This window comes from Neophocaena asiaeorientalis, unplaced genomic scaffold, assembly GCF_003031525.2.
Source record: "Neophocaena asiaeorientalis asiaeorientalis breed wild unplaced genomic scaffold, Neophocaena_asiaeorientalis_V1.1 scaffold1136, whole genome shotgun sequence".
NCBI lineage: Eukaryota > Metazoa > Chordata > Mammalia > Artiodactyla > Phocoenidae > Neophocaena > Neophocaena asiaeorientalis.
The window spans coordinates 265,866-289,747 of record NW_020172368.1 but is presented as its reverse complement, the minus strand read 5'-3'; the positions used below and the strand labels follow the sequence as shown (position 1 = coordinate 289,747).

At 48.3% G+C, this 23,882-nt stretch overlaps 1 protein-coding gene across 8 annotated transcripts in view; it reads right to left on the bottom strand.

The window, feature by feature from the left end:
- RFFL (ring finger and FYVE like domain containing E3 ubiquitin protein ligase) overlaps positions 1–23,882 on the bottom strand; it is a 69,326-nt gene that overhangs the window by 3,763 nt on the left and 41,681 nt on the right. For 3 of the 8 annotated variants that reach the window (XM_024769236.1, XM_024769198.1, XM_024769229.1), the window contains exons 2-6: positions 14,857–15,044; positions 7,555–7,947; positions 3,845–3,928; positions 2,655–2,865; positions 1,403–1,426 (exon numbers count right to left, since the gene is read on the bottom strand). In XM_024769236.1, the coding sequence (XP_024625004.1) occupies positions 1,403–1,426; positions 2,655–2,865; positions 3,845–3,928; positions 7,555–7,947; positions 14,857–15,036 (892 nt within the window). In that variant the 5' untranslated portion in view covers positions 15,037–15,044. Of the gene's footprint in view, positions 1–1,402; positions 1,427–2,654; positions 2,866–3,844; positions 3,929–7,554; positions 7,948–8,036; positions 8,193–14,856; positions 15,045–23,882 lie in introns of those variants that run through there. The other 5 variants (XM_024769243.1, XM_024769253.1, XM_024769206.1 and 2 more) reach the window with 5 other exon arrangements.

Sequence of the window (23,882 nt, the reverse complement as noted above, 5' to 3'; positions counted from 1 at the left end):
TTTTAAATGGTAGCCTGAACCAGGTAGCTATAAACAGGCAACTGGCCCCATACCAGCCACCTCTACGGTTCCACAGGGAATTCTCTCACACTCCATTGCCTCTGCACTTTCTTTTCCTGTTCCCTGGACTATTCAAAAAGTCAAGAAACACTTGAGGAAGGCTGGCTGTAAGAGGTAGTGAAATCTATTTACCCCTTTGAGGAGCTGTTGGCCCTAACAGGGAAGGTTTGGAAACAACTGAACTATATAAATACCTAAGATGAGCTGGAGTAATTTATAGAATTTCATTACTGATTATTTCTATCAGGATTAACAAATTCATCAACTCAGTTGCCAGCATTCTTCCAGGGAATCAGAAAAAGAAAGACACCAAGTGGATTGGCCAGATCTTGCTATCAGATGAGGGAGTGGGTCTAGAACTCCAAATGATTTGGGGGAGTTCAACTCTTGAGAATTTATCAGCCAGAAGACTGTGCCCCATTCTGAGCTATATGATTGTGAGCTCTTCCCCAAGAAAGGATGTTCTCAGAGTAGTGTAGGGACCTGCAAAGCACTTTAAAACTTTTTCAGAAGACTCTCCAAATTTGTTATTTAGTAAAACAGCCATGTAGCCTTTAGGCTTTCAAAAAGGTCTAGCATGTTTTAGAATGATTTGGATCTGCAGTCAAGATTCCTGCAGTGTGTTCTGGAGGTGCCCAAAGGCCCAGTGGTGGTCTTTAACACACGGGTGAGTTTGTGGCAGCTGAGCGCCGATCTATCCCCAGAGCAGTTCTAACCACTACCCAGCCCTGTACAAACAAGGCTGTCATGTCACCACCCTTTTTTTTGGCCACACCGCGAGGCATGTGGGATCTTCGTTCCCGACCCGGGATCGAACCCGCACCCCCTGCAGTGGAAGCTCAGAGTCCTAACCACTGGACCACCAGGGAAGTTCCCACCACCCTTTCTTTTTAGTTGGTACCAGAAGCTGATAAACATTCCAAGTGATTTCCCTGAAGGTGTACACAGAAACCCTTCCCACTCAGACCAAAATGGAGTGAAAACTATAGGGGAGGGAGTGCCTTAGCCCCAGGAGTGTGGGAAATGCACCCGATGTGCCACATGCCACCACTTGCTTTGCTGAATATTTTACAAGTGCTGGCTTCTAAGCTCCGACAACCCAGAGGCATGCAGATCAGGCTGCCCCTAGGTGTCCTGCCACTCTTGTCCCTTCACGGGGACAGGGACAGGGACGAGAATTTCCAGAGATGCTGAAAAGCCTTGGTTCCCAGTGAATTCCCCCACACCCTCTCTGGACGCTGACATGAATTCTTAGACTGATAACAGGAATCACGGCTGAAGGAGGGGAAGGACAGAAGAGCTAAGAGCCTAAGTCTGTTCCCAAACAGGAACAACTACATACCGTTTTGGTCTTCAGCACCACACACTGGAAAGGAAAGAGAAAGAAGGCGTCTGAATATGGGACGGCACGAGGAAAGTCTCCAGCCACCCTGCCTTCACTTCCGAACTCTGACTGCTCGCCTGCTGGGAACCAGGCCGGCCAAGAGCCCAGACAGAACACCCGCCCTCCTCACTCCCCCTACGTGCGGAGGACTCACACACAAAACTCCTGCCGGGGTGTCTGGTCTAGTCTTAGAGAGATGCCACTGCTTTGCCATGAACAAAACTGCCAAGCAGGAAGGATACTGCGTAAGCACAATGTCCTTTTCTGATGCTTCTGAAGCCAGCACTAAGTCAAGAAAGGAGAAACAGTCTGCTCCCGTCAGCCAGGGAGTAGGGATGCAGCCCCCCGGCGGAGCCGTCTCCTAGTCCCAGGTCCTCCCCACTCTAGGGAGGTTCTGGGGACGATCCCAAAGGGGAGAGTCTGTGATCAGGTGACCAGTCAGATGTCCCCTAGCTCTGACGAACCTGAGCTTCTGGGACAGGAGAGCCCCAAATCTGACTTCAACCACTGTTAGCAGGCAAGGAGTCAAAACGACCTGCAGGACCACATCAGCGGGGGAGGGGTTGTTGGGGGGCAGGGGTAGGTTCTGGGTGAAGTCACTTCAGGAAATGCAGAGCTCCACACGGCTCAACTCCTCTCTCTTCTGCAGGACTTCTCTGCCTTTACTGTTCCATTATTCATCCACCATGAATCAGCAGCAGGGACATAAAGTTTCTTTTTTTTTTTTTTTTTTTTCCAAACTCATCTGAGCACAGACCTTGATATTTTACTGGGCATCGCCGAAAATGATACCATGCTTTGGGAAATGAACAGCCCAAGTGCAGGCAGGACACAGTGTTCTTGTACCGTGTGTGCAAAGAAGGAGTACTGGTAAAGGCAGTAGTCAGTATGGCAGGGGTGACGTGTGTGGGGAAAGGCCATGGACTTGGACCAGGAAATCCTCAGTTCAAATCTGGGCTCTACAATAAAAGGAAGACACTAATAACGCCTATTTCACAGGCTGCCCTGAGGAGTAAATACATGTACATGATGCCTAACCCAATCCCAGCCCTCAACTCCAAAGGACAGCTATTATTAGAGGCTGCAGATGTGTAAGGTGACTCCTTCCTGGGCTAAAAGCAGGGAAATTTAGTCAGGTCAATGTCGACTCTCAAGCGAGACAGCAAACACTCTGGAACTCCATGCAGCTGTCACCCAGGCAGCCCCTCACCCAGGTGCTGTAGCCCCTTCTGATCCTTGTACAGCCGCGTCACCCTCTCCATCAGCTCCCACTTCTCACAGCAGCCCTTGTAGTTGACGAAGTTGCGAGCCAGGATCTCTTTGAGCTGCCGCACGGTTAGACCTTCAATGTCCTCCAGGTCGGTCAGGTCAGACAGAGAGGCCCTCCGGCCTGGGACGAAGCTGTCCTCTGAGTCAACAGACTGCAAAGGCAAAGATGAGATCGGTGGGCTCAGCTCCCCCGACCCAGGCTCTCCCTCCCAGGACCCCAGAGCACTCATCACCCCGTGCTTTTGGTGACTGGCCTCAAGAGGAGTAGGAACAGGAGTAGTAGCTGGCATGGCGCCCTGCATCGCAAGAGAGACCGCGGTCTCTTCCCAACCCGAGCCCTGTGCTCAGGCGCAGCCGGCCCGACCCGCCCAGCAGCATGACCCGGTAGGAGGAGCTGCAGTGTGAGGCAGGTGGCCCTGGCTTTGAATCCTGATTCCTCCGCTGATTAGTACTGAGTAGTATCAGGCAAGTGGCTCACCTCTCGGAGCCCAACTGCCCCTCCATGAAGAAGAGGCAGCAGACCTGCCCCACAGGGTTGCTGTGACGACTAAACGCAGCAGCAGAAGCTACCGAGAACGGTGTTGGTCCTTCTCCCCCGGAGACAGTTCTGCTTTCCCACGAAGGAGCCCACCTCCCGGTCAAGCATCCTCTCTACGCACCCGTGACAACAGCTCCATGGCCCCATGGCTGTGCCCCCCTGTGCACTGGGCCCGCCACGGCTGAGGCCTGAACTCCCTCCCATCTTTCCTCCTGATTATCTGACTTCCTTCCCCTAACGATGGCTACTGTGTGCTAGAAGCAGAAGAAAAGAACAAGATTTGCACAGCGGCACCGGGAGCCTGCCCTCTGGCAGCTCTTAGAAAGTCAAGAGACTGGAAACTAATGGGCCATGTGGCTCCCCAGTCTCCACTGTGACTCACAACTCCACACGAACACACTGATAGCCACAAAGGTTAATCTGGAATGCTAACACTAAACTCCACCCCTGAAAACAGAATTTCAGAAGGACTGTCATCACACACTGATTCTCCTCTCTCCACTTTGAGTCTGCCAAGAGGTTCCTAATAACATCCTAAGAACGCCAGTGAAAGGGCAAAGGCAAAGGCACAGACCCAAGCAGGGGTGCCCCACCTGCGTCTCATCCTCAGCAGGTGCTCTGGCTGTGCTCTCCAGGTAGACGGGTTCCTCTTGGTCCTGAGACACACGGCCATTGGCCTGTGGGAAGAAAAAGGTGCCATCACATCCACAGAGATGTCCCAGGGATAGCATGGGCCTCTTGCCAGCTCACACCATATCCAAAACGCATTCCCATCTCCCCCGGAAATCTGGAGTCTCGCATAACAGCACTACAAAAGCCTGCTCTTTAACACTGACTTTGTCAGGCAGGGAAGCAATAGAAATAGATTTCAACTCTAGAACAAGATGCATTAATGCTGCCCACCACCAGGACGGCATTAACCGCCACTCACCGTCAATTTAGTCTCAGTTTGAACACTCCGAGTGAAAGGAAGATAACACGTCCATTCCTGTGAGGGACCACTGTCAAGTTTTTTCCTGATACTGACCCCAAACTACCCTCCCGACAACTCCTGCCCACCGTCCCTGGTTCTGCCCCCAGACCAATGCCAACTATTTTCTTCCCAGCTGTTCATATCACAGCTTCCCTTCCTCCACACAAAATCTCCCCCACTTCCTCATCTGGCCTGGATGAGACAAAGTTTCCAGACCCTCACCACCTTATCCCTCTCTTCTGGCTAGTTGCTGCTCTCACATTCTAGAAATATGCTCCAACCAGCAGGGCACACTATTACTGAGAGCTGTCTTGAAACCTGGTCAAAAATTATTATTAGCCTGAGACTACTTAAGACAAACGCCTGTGCTTAAGAAGTTTCATTCTGCTTAGAATTCTAACTTCTCAAAAGGTTCCTCCTAGATACTCCTTCAGGTTTTGCCACAGAGCAGTCAGAACTGTGAGCCTCCTAATCCCATCACCACTGAAGCCACAAATCCCTGAACTAGATCCTCTTCACCCACTGCTCCCAACAGGCAAAGGGCCTAGTGTGAGGCCAGAGCAAAGAGGTGTGTGAGCTCACAGGCCTTTTCCACTGGTCTCAGTAAAGGAAACCAGTCACTCACTGCCTCTAGCCGCTCATCTCAGATTAGGATGCATAATACGGAGCTAATTAATAACAGGCAAGCGGGCTTCCCTGGTGGCGCAGTGGTTGAGAGTCCGCCTGCCGATGCAGGGGACACGGGTTCGTGCCCCGGTCCGAGAAGATCCCACATGCCACAGAGCGGCTGGGCCCGTGGACCATGGCCACTGGGCCTGCGCGTCCGGAGCCTGTGCTCCACAACGGGAAAGGCCACGACAGTGAGAGGCCCGCATACTGCAAAAAAAAAAGAACAGGCAAGCAACTACAGTGGCAATGAAGAGTAGAAATAACCATCACCACCAAAAATGCCAAGGGACGATACACCCCCACATATAGTACACATGTACGGAGATGCATCCAAAACAACGTCTAGTTTTCTCTTAGATTTACATCGGTGTAGTACACACTGGCCTCCTGGTGTCACCTTGGAGTTACAAAAAGTCTTTCAGAGCCTAACCTCATGCTAAGTAGACAGCTTCTTGTATGTCCTTTCTTTTCCAGGAAAGAGAAACTAGACCTCATGCTGCAAAGTATGCTCCTGTCTTTTCAGTTTGCCCACTGGCTAAACCAAAATCTACAATGAATATGTGTGCACAGTCGTGCTTATTCCACACACTTTCTTCACCAGCATCTACTGCCAGGACATTAATGGTACAGGAAAGGGCCCTGGTAGGGTGAATGGTATAAGCAGATTTGCATCCTGGGTGCAGTTCGCTGTAGAATCGTCTGGCAGCCACGCACAAGTTACTCTGCTTCCCCTGTTTTTTCTGGCTGACAAAATGCAGACCTCACCAGAACAGGGGCTGTGAGCTGACCTGAAGGCCCTCTGAAAACATCAGAGAAGTACCCAATGAGATCCGGTACACAGTGTCTCCTGTGGGTGCAGTCTGGAAACTTCTGATTAATGAAAGGAAGCTTAAAACCGACTCCTTTCATTGGAAAAGCCACCTGATGGTTCTTGAGGGAAAAAAAAATCCCTCAGGGCACTCTCCTGGCTCCCCATAAACACAGCAAAAGCACTTAGTCAAGCAAAGGGAGGAAGTCAAAGCAGGAGCCCAAACATGTCCAGCAGACAGAGCCAGAGCTGAGGGAAGAGTTAAACTCCAGAGCGTGCTGGGGAGAAAGCAGGCTCAAGCCAACAAGGGAGCTGCTGAGTTTCCTGAAGGTAAAGCATGCTATCACAGTGGCCTTTATGCCTCAGTGCTCGTCAGAGCTGAATCAGGGGGCCCCATCCTGGCAAAGGAGGTGATCATAAACAAGAGGTAGCAGCCATCCACATCCTGTGTGGGAACTGACAACACTGGCATGTGCCTGCTCTAGGCGGCTCAAAGCCCTTTAGACGTGAGATCACGCTAGTCTGTCCTCCCAACATCCTGGCAAGAGCAAAAGTGGTCTGGATTACTAACCCCATTTCATTGTTATAGGCTCAAACCTCACCCAAACTGACCCAAGAGTCCGTGAAAAACTGGATGTGGAAAACGGATTTCTTAGGTCCTAATCCTCCCACTATTGCCCAAGCCATGTAAGTAAAAGGCTCACTAAGGCACCTACGTATGTCTACGGGATGCCACCATGCCTTACACAACAGTGAGGTGAGGTCCGCCCGCATCACTCTAATCCAATAGTTGGTTTCTGCATCTACCTTCCCCCTTAGAGGGGCTTTCTCAGCACAGAAGCAATGTGTTACTCATTTCTGTACTTTTCATGCCTGGTTCATGTTTCAGTCGATGTGCTGCTCTGAGCTTACCATTCCCAGGCCCCACTAGGATGCTGGTAAGGCTGCTTACTGTTCAACAGCCCACCAACCACTGCCCCACCCAGACAGAGGCTGGCAAGAGGAGCAGCGCCCTTGTCCTAGTCACAGTGTTTCCCCACTCTCCCTTCCCTCTACATGTTGCTTTTCTTCCTTTGTGCCTTGTGACGGTCACTGAGGAACGGAGTTCCCCATCCGGCCAAGGAAGACCACAACAAAGGTGAGTAAGTAGGAGGGCAATTTGAACAGAACTAAACACAAAGACTACCAGTGAGTTTTCTCAAAATATTCCTGGAAAAATGTATTTTTAAAAACTCTCTAACTGGGATATGTACATATTAAAAACAAACAAAAGGCCTTCCCTGGTGGCACAGTGGTTGAGAGTCCACCTGCCAGTGCAGGGCACACAGGTTCGAGCACTGGTCCAGGAGGATCCCACATGCCACGGAGCAGCTGGGCCCGTGAGCCATGGCCACTGAGCCTGCACTCTCTAGAGCCCGCAAGCCACAGCTGCTGAGCCCACACGCCACAACTACTGAGGCCCACGTGCCTGGAGCCTGTGCTCCGTGACGGGAGAGGCCACTGCAGTGAGAGGCCCGCGCACTGCGGTGAAGAGTAAGTAGCCCCCGCTCGCCTCAACTAGAGAAAGCCCGCACGCAGCAACGAAGACCCAACGCAGCCAAAAAAAAAAATGAATAAAATAAAAAATTAAAACAAACAAACAAAAAACACAAACACCCAGTATCGTGCATCAATATCCCTGAAAAAAGCCAAAATGTGAGTTGGATGCCCAGAAAACATCATCCCTCATCAGTAAGCAGAAAGGCGTCACATAATCCGGACACTTAACCTTGCCCCACTCCCACAGTGCAGGTGGGAGAGGAAAACGAGCCCTCCAACTGGCAGAGATGGTGTGGCTGCAAACGGGCCCATACCTGCTGCCGGTCCCGAGCCTGGGCTGGGGGTGAAGAAGGGAGGCCGGGTGAGGTAGGAGGTACTGTGCTGGTGTGAGGCTGGGTCAGGAAGGCCTGCTGCTCGGGGGAGTCCGGGGACAGGCTGGGGGCATGAGTCCTGCCCTCCTGGGAGATTACAGGCTGCTGGCCAAGCACCAAGAACACCAGCTCCTCTTTCTCCCGGCACATGTCGGTAGAGATGTCATGGAGGCTGAGATAGTCCCTCAGGTCCTTCACCTTCATCTTCATGAGCTCCTCCCGCTGAAAGGCCGTGGCTCGGAAACGCTGGCAGAGAAGGCAGAGGCGGGGCCCGCTCCCCACTTGGCTCGAACAGGCCACGCAGAAATTCTTCTTACAGTCCAAGCAGGTCTGCTGCTTAGAGCAAGAGGCAGAGGAAACCACGTCAGACAGTGAGAACAAGACAGTGCGATGGGAGCTGGGCGAGACTCCCCCATCACTCTTACTTTTACTGAGCTCCTCCTCTCCCTGTGCGTGCAGGCCACCTTGCAGATTTCAGGGTAAGAGCCACTTGGAGGTGGCGCAGCCCCTGTAGGCATCATGTATCCACATACAGGACACTACGTGGAGTGTTCCGTCGGAGGCTTACTTTATTCATTTTACTGGTAGAGAAATGGAGGCTATTAATTAAGACTACCAGCTTCAGGATAAAAAAAACCCCGCATTTTCATTGTCTCTCTCCTCCATTTCTTGTGGCGTCACCTTGGGGGTCTAACTTAGCCACTCTGGGCCTCAGTTTCCTCATCTGTAAAGCAAGGCGATAACAGCAACTGCCTCATATGATTGTTGTAAAGTTAAGAGATAATGCATTTAGTATACCTGACACATGAGTCTTCAATAAGTGTTCAGTGTTTTAATTATTCTTGCTAGGAAATACAAGCCAATGGTAAGAGTCAAGATTCAAATCCTGAACTATGATTCTTTCTACTTTATTGCTGCGATAAGAAAGCAAGTGCATAAAGGTTATGGTGGTGACTGTTGTTACTATTAATGTTATTCATTAAATTATCGAGGGGCCACTATGTGCTAGAGCTAAATTTGGCTTGTCATTTAATTCTCAAAGCAACCCCGCAAAGTAGGTATCTGCGTACCTCCCTGTTTTACAGACCAAGCATCTGAGGCCTAGAGAGATTAAATCCCATCCTAAAGGGCAGGCAGTAAAGAGTAGAGCTGGGATTCTCACTCGAGGTCTGAGTTTGGTGCCCACAGTCATGCTCACATTGCCTAACTCAGCCCCAGGCGAGCCTACAGCTGGGCTGAGTCAAGGGCCTGGCTCTCCATCTCCCAACTGCCAACCCCATGCCCCGTCCGCAGAGGCTGAGGCCCAGGCCCACCCCCACCCCAGGAAGGCCCACTCAGAGTGCTGGGAGCTCAGTGGTGCCTGAGAGCCTACCCAGGACAAATATTTAGTCAGCTCCAGGAGGCCCTCTGGACGTGATTAGGGAGCTCTCATCTGTGAAAGTACAGGGTGTCTCAGACGGGCGACGAGAGCGCCTGGCAGGCACGCTGGTACCGCCTGGCAGCAGCTCCTCCCAGGATCGCAGACAACACAACTCATTAAGGCTTGCTCAGCTCACAGGAAGCAAATCCTCGGCCTCTCGCCCCGCAGGCTGACCGAGCATGGTGACATCTGACTGAGGCCTGTTCCAGCCACCAGCAGGCCACATGCCACCAGGCGGGTAATCCCTGGGCCCAGGGGGCTGGTCCCGGAGGGCGCCCTCACTCATCCTTTAGAGAAATTAAAAACTTTTCATCCTGTGGTGACTTAAGTATTAACCTAAAGATTTCCGCTCCCTCTTTTCTAAGTATAGAAAGTTATTCAAGCTAACAAGAATGCCCAGGAGACTGAGATTCCCAGAGTCGAAATCACAGATACTCTTGTGTGGCACTGAAGTAAAAGTCTGCATAGCTGATGTCGTTATAGTTCGTTTTCTCTAAGTGTCATTCGTGCAGTAAAGGAAAACAAGCATAATGCTTACCATCGTTTTGACTAGTGATACTTAGAAGCTGGGAAAGGACACACATCAAGCTCCCTTACTCTCTACACAGTTATAACCAGACAATAAAATGTGCAGTGACTGACTGGAAAGGACGCATGGCTGCACTCGCTTCATGAGGGTTCTGGGACCAGTAGCCACTCAGGTAGAAACTGAATGTTTTGGGGTATTGGGGGTTCAGTCATATCTAAAGCTTTTCTGTTGGGCAATGAGATGTGCTTAGGATGACAGAGTGAAATGACAAGGCTTCCGTGTAATAAAGCTGTAGGTCCTGACGTGGAACATTATTTAAGTCAATGCAGTTTGATAAGACCTAGCTTGACACAATTAAAAAGCCCCGAGTTGCTCAATCAGCCAGATCTAAACACCTCTCTTCTTCAAAGGTGTGCAGCGTATTGGATGCAAGATCAGAATGCAAAGGCAGCAACCAACACAGCTTCTCCGTACCCCCCAGCTCGCCAGGGATTCTCAAGTCCCGGCATTGGCATCTGAAACACACCCTAGGGGAAAGAGTAAGACAGCGCTCTCTTGAGGCTAAAACCTCAGTTTGCAGAGGCAGAAGAGAACAAAGGAGAAGGGAAAAGCAGCTGTCAACAAATGTGGGCAGAACAAGCAAGGGAAACACATATGTATAAATTCTAGCAAATGGTGCAAACTGACTCACGAGGTCACATGAAAGATGACCTAGGGGAGCCGACGAGCCTGCACAAATGCCAGGAACACAGACAAACACCAGCATTGGGAGGCTGGCAGGGGCACCCGCCTTTGCCAATCCACCCTTCCTTGTTCTACCCTCTCCCCAGCCTCGTTCCCTGGCACAGGGCGGGCCCATTTTCTCAGCCCACCAGCCCCTCCTCCTAGCCATCCTGCCCATAAGCATCCCCTCCTGCAGCCCACTGGGAGGAAAGGGGCAGCCTGAGGCGTGACACACTAGGATTAAGTCCTAGCTGGTCAAGTCCCAGCTAAGGGAACTTGTGCAAAACAGATAACCTCCCAGAGCGTCAGATTCTCACCTGTAAAGTCGGAAGCTCAGCCTACCTCGAAGGACTACTCAAGTACTACATGAGCTAAGGCACAGCAAACCTCAGTGTGCGGTGGGCGTGCAACGCACTTAAAGGTAACACCGTCACCTCCTTTTCCCTTTCCCCCGTGCCTCATCCCCGACGCGGGCCAGTACCTAGGAGCCACCCCCTTTCTACTCTGAGATTTGAGTATCTCTTGCACGTTCCCAAGTACAACCTCCCTGCCAGGCCACCTCCCCAGCCTCCTGCTCAACCTGGTCAGCTCAAGAGGCTGGGCGCCAAACTCCCTCCAAAATTGGCAGGGCTGCTGCTAGACCGTATGTAGGTGTTACCAATACAGATGGGATATGAGGCTTGTGGCAAATCCCAGCCTGCCATTTCTCTCTGAGACTGGAAACTCTAGGAAGGCAGGGCTCCATCTTTCTTACTACGTCCTCTCTACAAAGTCCTTAGTGCTCTCTGGACTTTGTACCCAATGAGCAGTCGGAAAATACTGACCTCGATGAAGAAAGGAAAATGCGACAGTAGGATCCATGTAATCACGTCAATTCAAACACTTCTAGAAAAGACATTTTAAAAGCTTGCAGCTGTTAAATGCCAAACCCTTAAGATAAGATGCTGATCCACTTAAGCATGAAATTATAAGTGCAAAGTTCTCATAGGAGAAAACATCCTTAATATTCACAAAATTAATCCATCCCTTTGTGGCAAGAAAACATTTTACCAATAACCATCTTTTACCTTCCAGACTGGAACTTTCTTTCCCCCCACAAAAGCTCTTCTTGCTACAGAAGTTTTCTTTTTGTCTCCTTGTGTGGCTGCGTATTTGCCCCCATCTTCCTGTCAGACTACAAGCTCCCTACTAAGGAGGGCTGACATTCTTCATCTCTGCCTGCCTAGCCCACGCAATGTCTGACACACAGTAGATACTGAATAATATATTTTCCACTGAACCACTGAATAAAAAAAAAAATCCTTATTTTAATCACTGTCAGGCTCCTAGGCACCCAGACCGATTCTCTGCCTTCTTTAGTTTGACCTCCTCCTCCGTTTCATCTGTCTTCAACAGCTGTGTGCCCTTGTATCTTAGTAGCTAAAGTACCTGTTGTATCTGAGTCTCAAATTTTTCATCTGTAAAATGGGTTAACAACCACTTCTTCACAAGGTCTGGCACCAAGAGCTGCTCACTAAATAGAAGCTACCTCGATCAATCTCGGCCTCCACCCTACACCAGGCTCTGGGAACTTCCCGCCAGGTGTGCAAGAGCTTCCTAAGTGCTACTCCTATGGCTCCATCGAATTACCCTCCTCACGAAGCCACGTCTGCTCCCTGAAATGGGATCAATCAGGTTGCTGCTTTGTTGAAACTCCTTCTGATGCTTCCTTGTTGTCTGGTGGCGATAGACTCCTTACCATGGCAGTCATGGCCCTTTACCACCTGATCCCAACCCTGCTGCCCTAACTTCCCTGGTACCCTGCACTCTGGCCAAACAGGCCACTCACAGTTCCCAAGTCCACCTTGAACTTGCTCCACGTGTGGTGCTTTTACCTCAGCCACTGCTTTGCAAATCAACAAACTTTCCTTCATCCGGCTAGAATTATCAATTTACCAACAATGCCTGATGCCCTAGTACTTAACTTATGCAACTATTATTAGTTCTTTGTAAATGTGGGCCTCCTCGACCAGACAGTAAGCTCCCTAAGGGAAAGACCTATGTCTTAGTATTCTCTCCACAAAACTGTAAGCTCCAGCTACTAGCATGCTGCTGGGACAGAGTCGGCCCTCAGTGAAAATCTTCAGCGTGGAAATGTCAGCCATAAAGTGATGAAAATAGAAACTCGCTGGTCTACTTCCTCTTTTTCAAACTGCTCTCAACTCAGCAGTCCATTCGTTCATTCATTCATTTATTTCTAAAATTTTATTGCCTACCTACTGGGGAAAAGTTGTGAACAAAATTGACAAAATCCCTTATCCTATGTACCATCTGAGAAGACAGGCAATCCACAAACACATGTATGTTGGGTGGTGATAACCACTATAAGGAAAATAAAGCATCTTCCCACCCTGACCCAACCATCATTCTACTTTCTCTGGGGGCGGTTTCTTTGTTCATTCACGTTCTCTCTTCAGGCTGAGCAATGTCAAGAACTCGCTAGATCCCCTGGTTCTCTCAAGTTTCCAATGTGCTCGACATGCTTATCCTGAGCCTGGATCACCACCATCGTCCTCTCTGCGCTTTCTCTCCATTTCCACTCCAGAGGATAACTGACTTTAAAAAAAAAAGGGGGTGGGGGTTTCAAACAAACCTATTGCAAATTCATGCTGCTTCCTTTATTTGTTTATTTCTTAATTAATTTTTTGGGGGGGCCGCTCCACAAGGCTTGCGGGATCTTAGTTCCCTGACCAGGGATCGAACCCACAGCCTCGGCAGTGAAAGTGACGCCTGGACCGCCAGGGAATTCCCCATGCTGCCTCATTTAAACGAGGGTTTTCCCTATTCCTTTCTTGCCAATTACTCTGCCACTTCAGCTGGTTGTTCCTAGCATTTCTCACAATGTAACAATGAAAACAGCACGAGCTTTGACGTCCAACAGACTCTTGATGTACTTGAGGAGTCCCTGAAACTACTACCTTAGATAAAGGGAACAATTTCTTCATCTGTAAAATGGGAACAAATGATAGTAGTACACACATCATAGGCTGCTGTAAGGTTTCAGTGAGACAACGCATCTGAAATGCCAGGCTCAGTGCCAGGCACATGACCAGGACCCGACAGCCCTCCTTCCATCTCATCTCAGACCCTAACTCCACCCCACCGTCTCCACCACCGACAGCACTGAGGCCACGTGGCCCCGAGTTCCTCCTACTCGCCACTTCAGTCTCCATCATGGACTGAACCTTTCAGCCTACGTATAAAAGGAGAGGCACCCCTGCCCACCGAGCCACAGCCTCCTGGCCTGCAGGAGCCTCTCTGGTTGAGTTCTCAGTGACTGGGGTAGCCAAGCAAACCAAAACAAAGCTTGGCTACGTGCCCACCTTCCCCGCACTGCACTGAGGTATAGGCAAAATACAACCTACAAGGCAAAATGCCAATTCTCCATCGTCTTACAGTTACAAAGGGGTGGCTGGTCAACACTTTGAGCTGCAGAAATTCTGACATGCTGACTGTCTTCTGGGAGAAAGCTTGAGAGTCAAAGACCTATGTTTGAATCCTGGCTCTGCCATTTAACAACCAGGTGATCTTGGGGCGCTACTTAAGTAGAGGGGAAAGAATGAGTATTTTAATGTCTCCAATGCTGTCAGGAACTTGACAGTTTCCTTTTTACCTGTTAAACTTTAAGCCTTAGTTTCTCATATGTAAAGTGGGAGTGTAGGGACCCTAAAACCTACATCATAGAGTTACTGTGAGGATTAAATGAAACAAAAACTCTATAAATTGCTTAAAATAGTCTCTGGCATACAGAAGGTGGTTTAGAAAGTATTTTTCCCTCTCAAATTTCTCATTATCATCATTTAAACGTCACATTCTAGGCTGCAAACCTCTCATTCTGCAGAAGAAGACAGATGCAGCAGTTCTCCAGGTCAGGGCTCACCTTCGGCCCCAGGCGTGCTTACCACAGGCAGAGGGATGGCCCTTACCCGTACACCATGGCCCAGCCAGTGATTTTACCTCCTGCTCACTAATCTGGAAAACACGGCTACCATGCATTTCAAATGAACTGGCAACAGTAAATAAGTTCCAGTCTTCATCTTGTTAGGGTCCTGACGTACCTGAGATGTCCTTGACACTGTTTTCAATAAAAAGAACAAGTTCACCTGCAGCCAGGCTTTTTATGACGGCAGCTAATGAAGGAAATAACAGCAAGTGCCTGCTGCACCCCAAGCATCGCACCAGGCACCCTTCGCAGCTTAGCACATTTTATTCCCACAACATTGCGAGATGTTGACTTGGGTACAATTATTATATCCCTACTTCATAGACGGAGAAGATGAATCTCAAGACAGGTTAAGCCATACAGCTAGGAAGTTGCCTAGCTGCTATCAGAATTCAGATCTAGCTGGCTCCAAATCTACGCCAAGATGTGTTGCTTTTGCGTGGTTAGTTTTAATACCTTTGTGAAAGGACAGGTCTGGGTTGCCAGCTTTGCACAGGCAAAGGCCAGGGGCAGGCACCATGGAAGGGTCAGCAGACTTGCCTGAGGGCCTGAGGCTACAGCGGCCTAGCAGGCCGAGAGGTCGACACTCACCTTCCTGGCCATGCTTGCGAAGTGGGCCCCGCAGGCCTTGCAGTTTGGTTCCGAGCCCGTGGGGGAAGGGAAGGAGCTGTACCCAGGGTTGGAATAGGCCTGCGTCCTGGCTCCCTGGGGTGGTGGGGCCTCCTCAGGCTGTCCATCCAGGCAGAACCAGTTGCAGCAGGTTGCCCACATGATAAAATCTGGCACGAGGGAGAAGGGGGGAAAGGTCAGAGTTAAGACACAGCTTGACGGCGTCCCCATTCCTGAGGGCACAGGTGAGCAGCGACATCGGTCCACACCTCCCATCACAGTCAAGGTGAGGATGGGCTTTCGGGGGCCACCGGACTTCCTACTGCCTCCTGCACCACACCCGCTGCCGTTACAGGAAAGGTGCGCACAGACGCCTGATCTGCAGGACAGACCGGCACAGGCAGCAGAGCTGGCACGCTACCTTTGAAAGGTTGCTGATGCCTGTTTGGGTTTAATCTGAGAGCTTTACTTCAAATAAAATCTTTTGTCTTAGCAATTACAAGTGGCCTAACAGCCATTTTATCCAGGAACGTGAACTTGCCCCTAGAGCTCAGACAGATAGAGCTCTATCATACACACGTGTACAGTTCCACACTCACATTGACCATGGGGCAGAAGGATCATTACTTCCTTTATTTAGATGAGGCAACCCAGGCTCAAAGGAATCAAGGTCCACAACTAATATATACAGAACGGAGATTCCGAAAACCCAGCTCTTCTGACCCTAAACCTAATGTTCTCTTCCCTATACTACGTTGCCCCCTGGTTTCCCCTCCCACCAGCCAGCAGAACTTACGTACAGCTCTTACATTTGTACGTCCAACCCTACATCAACGTCTACCACGGCACCTGTAATAGCTATGCTTTTTTTCTACCACTAAACCATACATTCCTTGAGGGCAGGGACCACTTCTTATTCATGTCTGTTCTGTACTCAGCAGTGTCGTGCACACAGCAGATGCTCCACAAATGTTTGCTTCCTTGCTGAATCAGTGCCTCTGCGGGCTTATTAAGAAGTTTTGGGTTATTACTTCCATTTTACATATCAAATACAGGAATTAGGGGCTGGGGGGTTGATGATTTTTTGAGATCACAGAACAAAGAGGATCCAATCTCTCAAATGTCAGAATAAACTAAACATTGCAAGGGGGTCCACTAAAATGCCAAGCGCTGCTTTAATAAAGTAAAATGTGCTTTTCTCAGTAGACCAAGGTAGTCAGGATGGAAACTGTAAGCCTGAACTCTGCTTACAGAGATAACGAATGAAACATGTCATGTTTTAACAATCAGTTCACACAAAAGAATCGTACTTTCTGCTCTGCCTTCTGACTCACTGAAAGTGCCTTTGTTAGATAAGAGTTCAAAGACGTAGTAAGCTGGAAGGAACTAAGACACCAACAGGTTCCACCTTGGTTATTTTTTAGAGGAAAAGAAAGAGGCCCAGCAAGAGGAAGGAACTTCCTGGTTCACCCAGCTATAACCTTCGGCCTCGTGATTACTCCAGGGCCTTTCCGGCTTCCCAACACCACCTCCAATAATACATGCATTCACTTTTGCAGGCATGTCCGATTAATACCTGTCTCACCCGGTGGCCTATGACCCCCATGAGAGCAGGGACCATGACAGTCATACAGTGCCCAGCAGATGGGTGGCTCAACAAGTACTACTGAATGAATGAATCACATACAATATTTAAAGATTAACTAACCACACATTCGTTCCATTTCCTTCACATCAAAAACATTTCTCTCTGACTCACTATGACTTGTCTGAAGATTCTCAATTCCCAGAAAACAGGGACTTAATCTGCCTTACGAATTCACAAGGAATAATGAAGCCCAGAGCAGTAAAATAACTGAGTTATTTGTTGGCAAGAGACTGCAGGCAACAGCAGAGTAGTAGTCCTCCGAAAGAAGAAGTTTGTAACTCTTTAAATCACCTGTTGATGGAAGCATCTGAAACAGTGTGTAATAATACAAAGATCAGAGGATCTGGAATCTGAAGATCTGGGCTGTTACCTACCTCTAACAAGTCATAGCCTTTCTGTACTTCATTTTTCTCATCTGAGATTCTCCAGGCTGTAGAGCACTAAATAAACCTTAGTTGTTGCTACTAGCATTATAACAATGCTTTCACTGCAATTTTTCTGAGACAGCACAGGTAAAAAGTAAACCTAGAGATTTCACAACTACCATTTGGCTTCCTGGGCTTGTCCCAAACGTGGACAGATAGATCTTTGACAGAATCAGCAGGATACATCAATTAACTGAATGAGGTCAGGGGAAGGGGAACAGCAGAGCAGCCTTGAGACAAAGCTGTGGGTGGTTCACTAACCTGTCAAATCCTCCACTCATTCATGCGTGCAGCCCTTAGAGGAGCCAATGCCTTGCTGTGTCTCCAGTGCTAGGTGAGTATAGTTGATTACCTAAGTTCATGGTCTAGTAGGGGAACTAGAAATGTAAAACCAAAAATTGAAATTTCAGGGTGATCAGTGCTTTAACGGAGGTTTGTGCAGTGTAAGGGGGGTTACAAAGATGGGAACAATGATCAGCTCCTCAGGGATGGAGGAGTGACCAGGGAAGACATATCCTATTGAGACAGGCTGGGACCCTGAGACCCTTTGCTGCAATGCTTCACCCGGACAAACGTCTCCTGGAGCAACAAAATACAAATAAACTATAAGGTACTAAAAATAACTACGTGCATGCACTGGGGCAAATTATGGACAACAAGATACAAAAAGACCAAAAACCCAACTGCCACTTCTAAAGAGCCAGGAGCAAAGGCAGGGAGCAAAAGCAGGGCACTGTGCATGCCCCCTGCACACACCACCGCCAAAGGGGTGGGCAGAACACCCCAGCCAGCCCTCAAGTCTGACCCCTGGACCTGCTCCTATCCTCCTCCCATATAAGGAAACAGCTCGCACCCCTGCTCAGCAAGCGAGTGAGCAAGGGAACCTGCCGCTTGTTCTCGCTCCCCCTGCTGCAGCAGGGGCCCCAGGAAAGCCTTGCCTGAATTTCTCATCTGGCCTCTTATCCATTTCTATTCATAAAGGAGGCCGAGAACCCTGGTCAGTAACACTATTATGGACCAGAAAGTCAAGAGCAAAAAGACTTTTCAAGAAACAACCAAGAGCTGCACCAGGGCATTAAAGAAACTACAAAATGCTTGGTTGGGTCAAAGGTAAGGGTAGGGGTGGCTGAGAGCACAGCAAGTAAACAAGCAGCCATTTAAAAGAAAAACCTTGTATTCCATGGTAAGGAGTCTGGACTTTATCCTATAGGTAGTGGGACACAATGAACGGTTCAGGCAACCAGGTTTTGCGACCTTATTTGCATTTTAGCGTGGCCACTTACAGCAGTAAGCGGTGTGGAGGACAAATCCGAGAGGGGCAGGTTGGAAGAAAGATATGAGGACATGGGCAAAAGAGAAAGGGACAGCTAGATCTGTGACAAATTTAGCAGGATGTGGCAATGAACTGAAGAGGTGGGGGGAGGGGAGAGAAGACGCTGGCTCTCTGAGTTACACAACAGGAGAGAGAGTGGAATGGTTGACTGGGATAAAGCCTTCGGGAAGAGCATGTGTCTGTGTGTGAAATGGGGAGCGGGGGCAGGTTAAGATTGAGTTGAGTTTTGTACCTGACTTGTGGGATCTGCTGATGTATGCACAGCACCGTGTCAGCTGAAGATAAAGGTTTGTGGATCCTCGCCTACTGGAAAGTATGTACAGTCAGAGAGGGCCAGAAGGCTGGGTAGACAGTCCGGGTCAGAAGAGAAGCCAGCCTGGGAGAGCCCTCAGGAACGTGTGATCCGAAGAGCAAGCAGAGGAGAACCAACCAGCACAGAGGAAGGAACGAAGCATGCTCAGAGGTGGGAGAACAGGAACAGTGTCTTGAATTTCAAAAAGAAATTTTCAACGTTGTTTAATGACCCAGAGAGGAGAACACGCAGAAGAATGAGACGGACCCAGATTTAGGAAACTGTGAGTGTGCTCCATGCCCGAGCAGTTTAGGAAGAGACAGGCTGACCGGTAACCACAGGTTGGGAAGTGAATGAGAAGTGAGGACTTGCCAGACTTTAAGGATAAATCATTCCTTCTAGAAACTTTTGACAGCGAAGGGAAGAGAGAAGGCAGCAGAGGTCATGAAATAAGAGAAATGTAGACGTATTCATAGACCACAGAGGAAACCCCCCAAGACTAAGAGCTGAAAGAAGAAGGGAAGCTGGCAATGAATGATGGGAGCGACGACCAGGAGTGGGAAGAAAAGTGACCAAGTGATGAGACATGGGGATGGACTACGACCTCCTTCACCAGAGGGTGGAACAGAGGTGAAGACAGATGGAACCAAAGATAGGCTGACGGCATTAGCAGAGAGAGATGGAAGAATGAAATATTTAACCACAAGAAGAAAACAGACTTCTCTTCCACACAAGGGGAATCCACGTGTTGCAATTTTTTTCCCTAAGAGGTAAGGACTTTGTCACGGAATGGGTAGACCCACTCGGTAAGGCACCATCAGTCGGGAACTCTGGAAAGCCGGCCAGCTGTACCTTGTTTCATTTCATGTGCTTTTGCAAGCACTTGGGAAGCACCAGATGTGCTGGGCACCGGGGAGACCAAAAGTGAATTCCACAAGGTCCTTGCCCCCGGGGACTCTGGGCCCAGTCAGGCACGATATATACAGCTCAACTCAGCCCTCCTGGTACAGAAGCTAAGAAAACTTTTCCTTAGCTGGGAATCAAGATGACCTGTCTTCCTCAGCACTATTTCCATCCTCTAACTTTGGTTCTAAACTTAACTGCCTGCCTCCTCAGAACAGCTCTGAAAGAAACACCGTCAGCCTGTCGGAGTACCTGGCTACTCTTACAAGGACTTGGCTGTGTGGGAAGACTTGAAATTTGCCCCTTGGTTATTCCACCGGCCCCATGTATGGGTGGAGAATGCAGCCTCATCCTGGGGATGTGGGTGTGTGGGCAGGGGTCACTGGGGAAGAGTCTCCAGTGCTAAAAATACCTTAGACCTGCGCACCCTAACAGAACAGGGCCACTGAAGTCAGCAAACTAGGCTTCTACTCTTTGTGACATATATTTAACTACCAAAAAGACACATTTCTTAATGTGGTCTTGCCAAACTGGAAAGCCCTAAGCCTAAATGAGAACTACATTCAGGGTTATTTCGGGAGCACAAAGAGTTTGTCATTTTAACACTGCCGTACAAATAACACTCTTCTTTGGGGAGTATGTTGCATCCATCAGCCCTAAACAGAGACACACATGTGGCATCTATTACTTAAGGACTGAAAGTGGAACCAATTGTGGGATGTATAAAGAATTCTCCCTAGGTTGACAACTGTGAAAAACTTCCCTCTCTGATCTGCAAACCTCTTTCTGATCTGCAAAGAAAATTATCATCAAATCTTCGCCAAGGGCTTGAAAATTCCTTCGCCAATTCCCCTCACCCTCTTCAGAAAAGATGGGACTTGGCGATCTAATTTTCAAATACAGTCTGACTGCTCTCCTACTGCATTTGTTTGAAACCTGCCAGGCTCTCCTCTTCCAATTTGCCTAAAGGGTAAAGAAGATGGGAGATGTAGGGCTGGGGTGAACAAGAAAATGTACTATTCCCTGTGCAAGGACCCAGTGGTATGAGGCAAGGACGGCTAGCTCGCACATGGGGTTTTGTCAGCTTGATAAGTAAGCTGGTATTTCTTGGGAGACTGAACCCTGTTGAACAGGAAAATTACAGTGCTAAGAACAGGATAAGATAAGTGACCTATTCCAGGTAGGCTGAGTACAGCCATAGTTAGAGGCAAGAGGGCAGATACTGTGATTTCTCCCTATTAAGTCCTAGAATACTAAGTAATTTTAAAACAATCACTTCTCTACCTGTCCGCCTGCTCAAGACAAATGATTTTAAGTGGATCAGTGGTTGTCACGGACTTTCCCATGGAAGACAAAAGAAGGGTCAGAATGGACCCACGGAGTAAAAAGGTCGGAATGTCAGCATCTTAGTAAAATCTCTGAGTTTGCAATGCAACTCCAAAACCACCTTGCTAACCACCACCATCTAAGGCACTAAAGTTGAGGCCCCCAAGACTCTCATCCAATATGTTCTGATTTTAGTTAACTGTTCTGTGTGCCAAGCTACAGGCTTCACCCGGTTGCAGAGACAGCAACATCTTGGAATTAACATACTTATGGTGAACCTACCGTATAAGACATTACAAAAATCCTTTGGAAAAAACCTAATTAAAATGCCCCCAATCCTCAAAAAAGTACCTTTATGACATGACAAATCAGAAAATGGCTAGTTGCAAGCCTTACAGAATCATCTCCAGTTTATTGAGGGTGGTTTGCCTACTATCACTACTGTATTGCTGGAATTATCAAAAGCATCTATGCTGTTAAGAGTGGAAAGGAAAGTGTCCCACGTTCTGGAACATTAATACAGAATGGGCTTTGCTTCATCTTGTATATCATCCTTAAGAAGCAATTAAAGGATGACTTTGAAAGGAACTGCAATGCAATGGCTTTGAAAGGAAATGCTATGAAAAACCTATCAATATGGCTTAGCCATGCCTCTTTGAAATAATTGTACAATAATTACATATTCTGAGAAGTAAAGAAGAAAGTAGCCATACTCTGCTGGAAGAATGCTTCTTATCTGCCAGGCACTGAGCTAGGTACTACCTAGTGTTATCTCATGTGATTCTCACAACGATCTGGAAAGGCAGATTAGTTCTTCCCATTTTCAGGTAAGAAAACCAAGGTTCAGAGAAGTTAAGTAACTCACTAAAGGTCATGGCTAGAGGGCAGTAAAGCCAGAATTTGAATCTAAGTCGCTTAGACCCTGAAGCCTACACTCCGTAGGCCACAAGAGAAGTGTTCCCGATTCCACCAAAAAAAAAAAAAATCAGTCTGTCTGCCCTGCAGCCTATTACCCTCTGAGCGTCTGCTTTCCACCTCTACTGGAGCTTTCCCATCAGCACAGAGACACTTTCCAGGACCTCCCAGACTTAAAAAACTCTTCCTTGTCATAATGCAAGTACAAATTACAATCACAATGTGTTTCCACCAAACACCCACTGGAATGGCTAAAATGGAAAAGACAGATACTAGCAAGTGTTGACAGGATTTTCTGCTGGCAAAAAATATGAACTGGCACAAGCACTTTGTAAACACACACACACACACACACACACCCCAGGGCTTTGCAATTCCACTTCCAGGTACATACCCAACAGAAATATGTTTACCAAAAGAAGTATACAAGAATGTTTGCAGCAGTTCTATTGTAATAGCCCCAAGGTGGAAAAGAACCAAATGTCGATCCACAGTAGAATGGAGAAATAAAGGTATATTCATACAGCAATGAGAATAAACAAACTACTGCTCCATGCAACGGTAAAGATGAATCTTATAATGCTGAGTGAAAGAAGATAGGCACAAAAGAATGCATACTAAATGATTCCATTTATATAAAATTCCAACACAAGAAGATTACTATATGGTGCTAGAAATCGCACAGGGGTTATCCTCCGACAGTAGACGGAAAGGGGCACAAGGGGGCTTCTGGTAATGTTCTGTTGCTTAATATGAGTGCTGGTTATTATAGATGTTTACTTTGTGAAAATTCATCAAACTGTACACTTAGAATTTGTACACTTCTCTAGTTTTATATATATATATTTTTTTGCTGCATTGGTCTTTGTTGCTGCACGCAGGCTTTCTCTAGTTGAGGCGAGCGGGGGCTACTCTTCGTTGAGGTGTGCGGGCTTCTCATTGCAGTGGCTTCTCTTGTTGCCGAGCACGGGCTCTAGGCGCGTGGGCTTCAGTAGTTGTGGCTCACAGGTTTAGTTGCTCCGCAAAATGTGGGATCTTCCCGGACCGGGTCTCGAACCTGTGTCCCCTGCATTGGCAGGCGGATTCCTAACCACTGCACCACCAGGGAAGTCTCTCTCTAGTTACATTTTAAAGTTTATAAAAAAAGTTTTTAAAGCACCTAGTAAAATATTTGTAATTTGTAAAAAATAAAATAAAAAATAACAAAAACCCCCACAACATGTTGACTCCACACCCGCCACTCCTCAGTAAAGGTCCTTTTCTCTGCTCTCTACATCAAAATTTCTCCAAATATTCGACTGCACTTCCTCAACCTCTAATTCACTCTTCAACCTTTTCCAGTCTAGCCTGACTCAATCACTCTGCCTAATCTCTTCTTCGTAAGGTCACCAGGACTTCCAAGTGGCCAGGTCCGAGTGACACTCTCTAGCTTCATCTTCCTCAATCTCTCTCTCTCTCTCTCTCTCTCTCTCTCTCTCTCTCTCTCTCTCTCTCAAGCTGAAGATTCGGCAGTGCCCATCTCCATCTCCCTTGCCCCCGACAGTGGTCTAGATCGCATCTCTCATCTATTACTCACGTTTCCCTCCTTAGGCCCTTTGAATTTGCTGTTTGTTCCTTCCACCTGGACTCTTCTCCCCAGAATATCACATGCTTGGCTCCTTCTTGTCATTCACCTTCACTTTAAATTGTCACTTTCTAATCTCATGCCTAACACTTAGTACTAGCTGGTGTTACTTGCTTACTTGTTAACTGCCTTCCCTAACCTGAATTTAAAAATCCATAAGGGCAGGGACTCTGTGTACTATTGCATTTCCAGGGTCTCTCATAGCTTCTTGGACAAGAGAACTGCTTCCTAACTAGTTTCCCAGCTTCAGTTCTTGCCTCTCTCCAGTTCTTCCTCCACAATTCTTTCTTCCTTCCCTGACAAAAACACTTAAAGCTCTTTCATGGACTCCCATTACATTTGAGAATTAAAAATTCCCACTCCTTGGGGAGGGGGAAGGGTAAGCTGGGACGAAGTGAGAGAGTGGCATGGACATATATACACTACCAAACGTAAAATAGATAGCTAGTAGGAAGCAGCCGCATAGCACAGGGACATCAGCTCGGTGCTTTGTGACCACCTAGAGGGGTGGGATAGGGAGGGTGGGATAGGGAGGGTGGGAG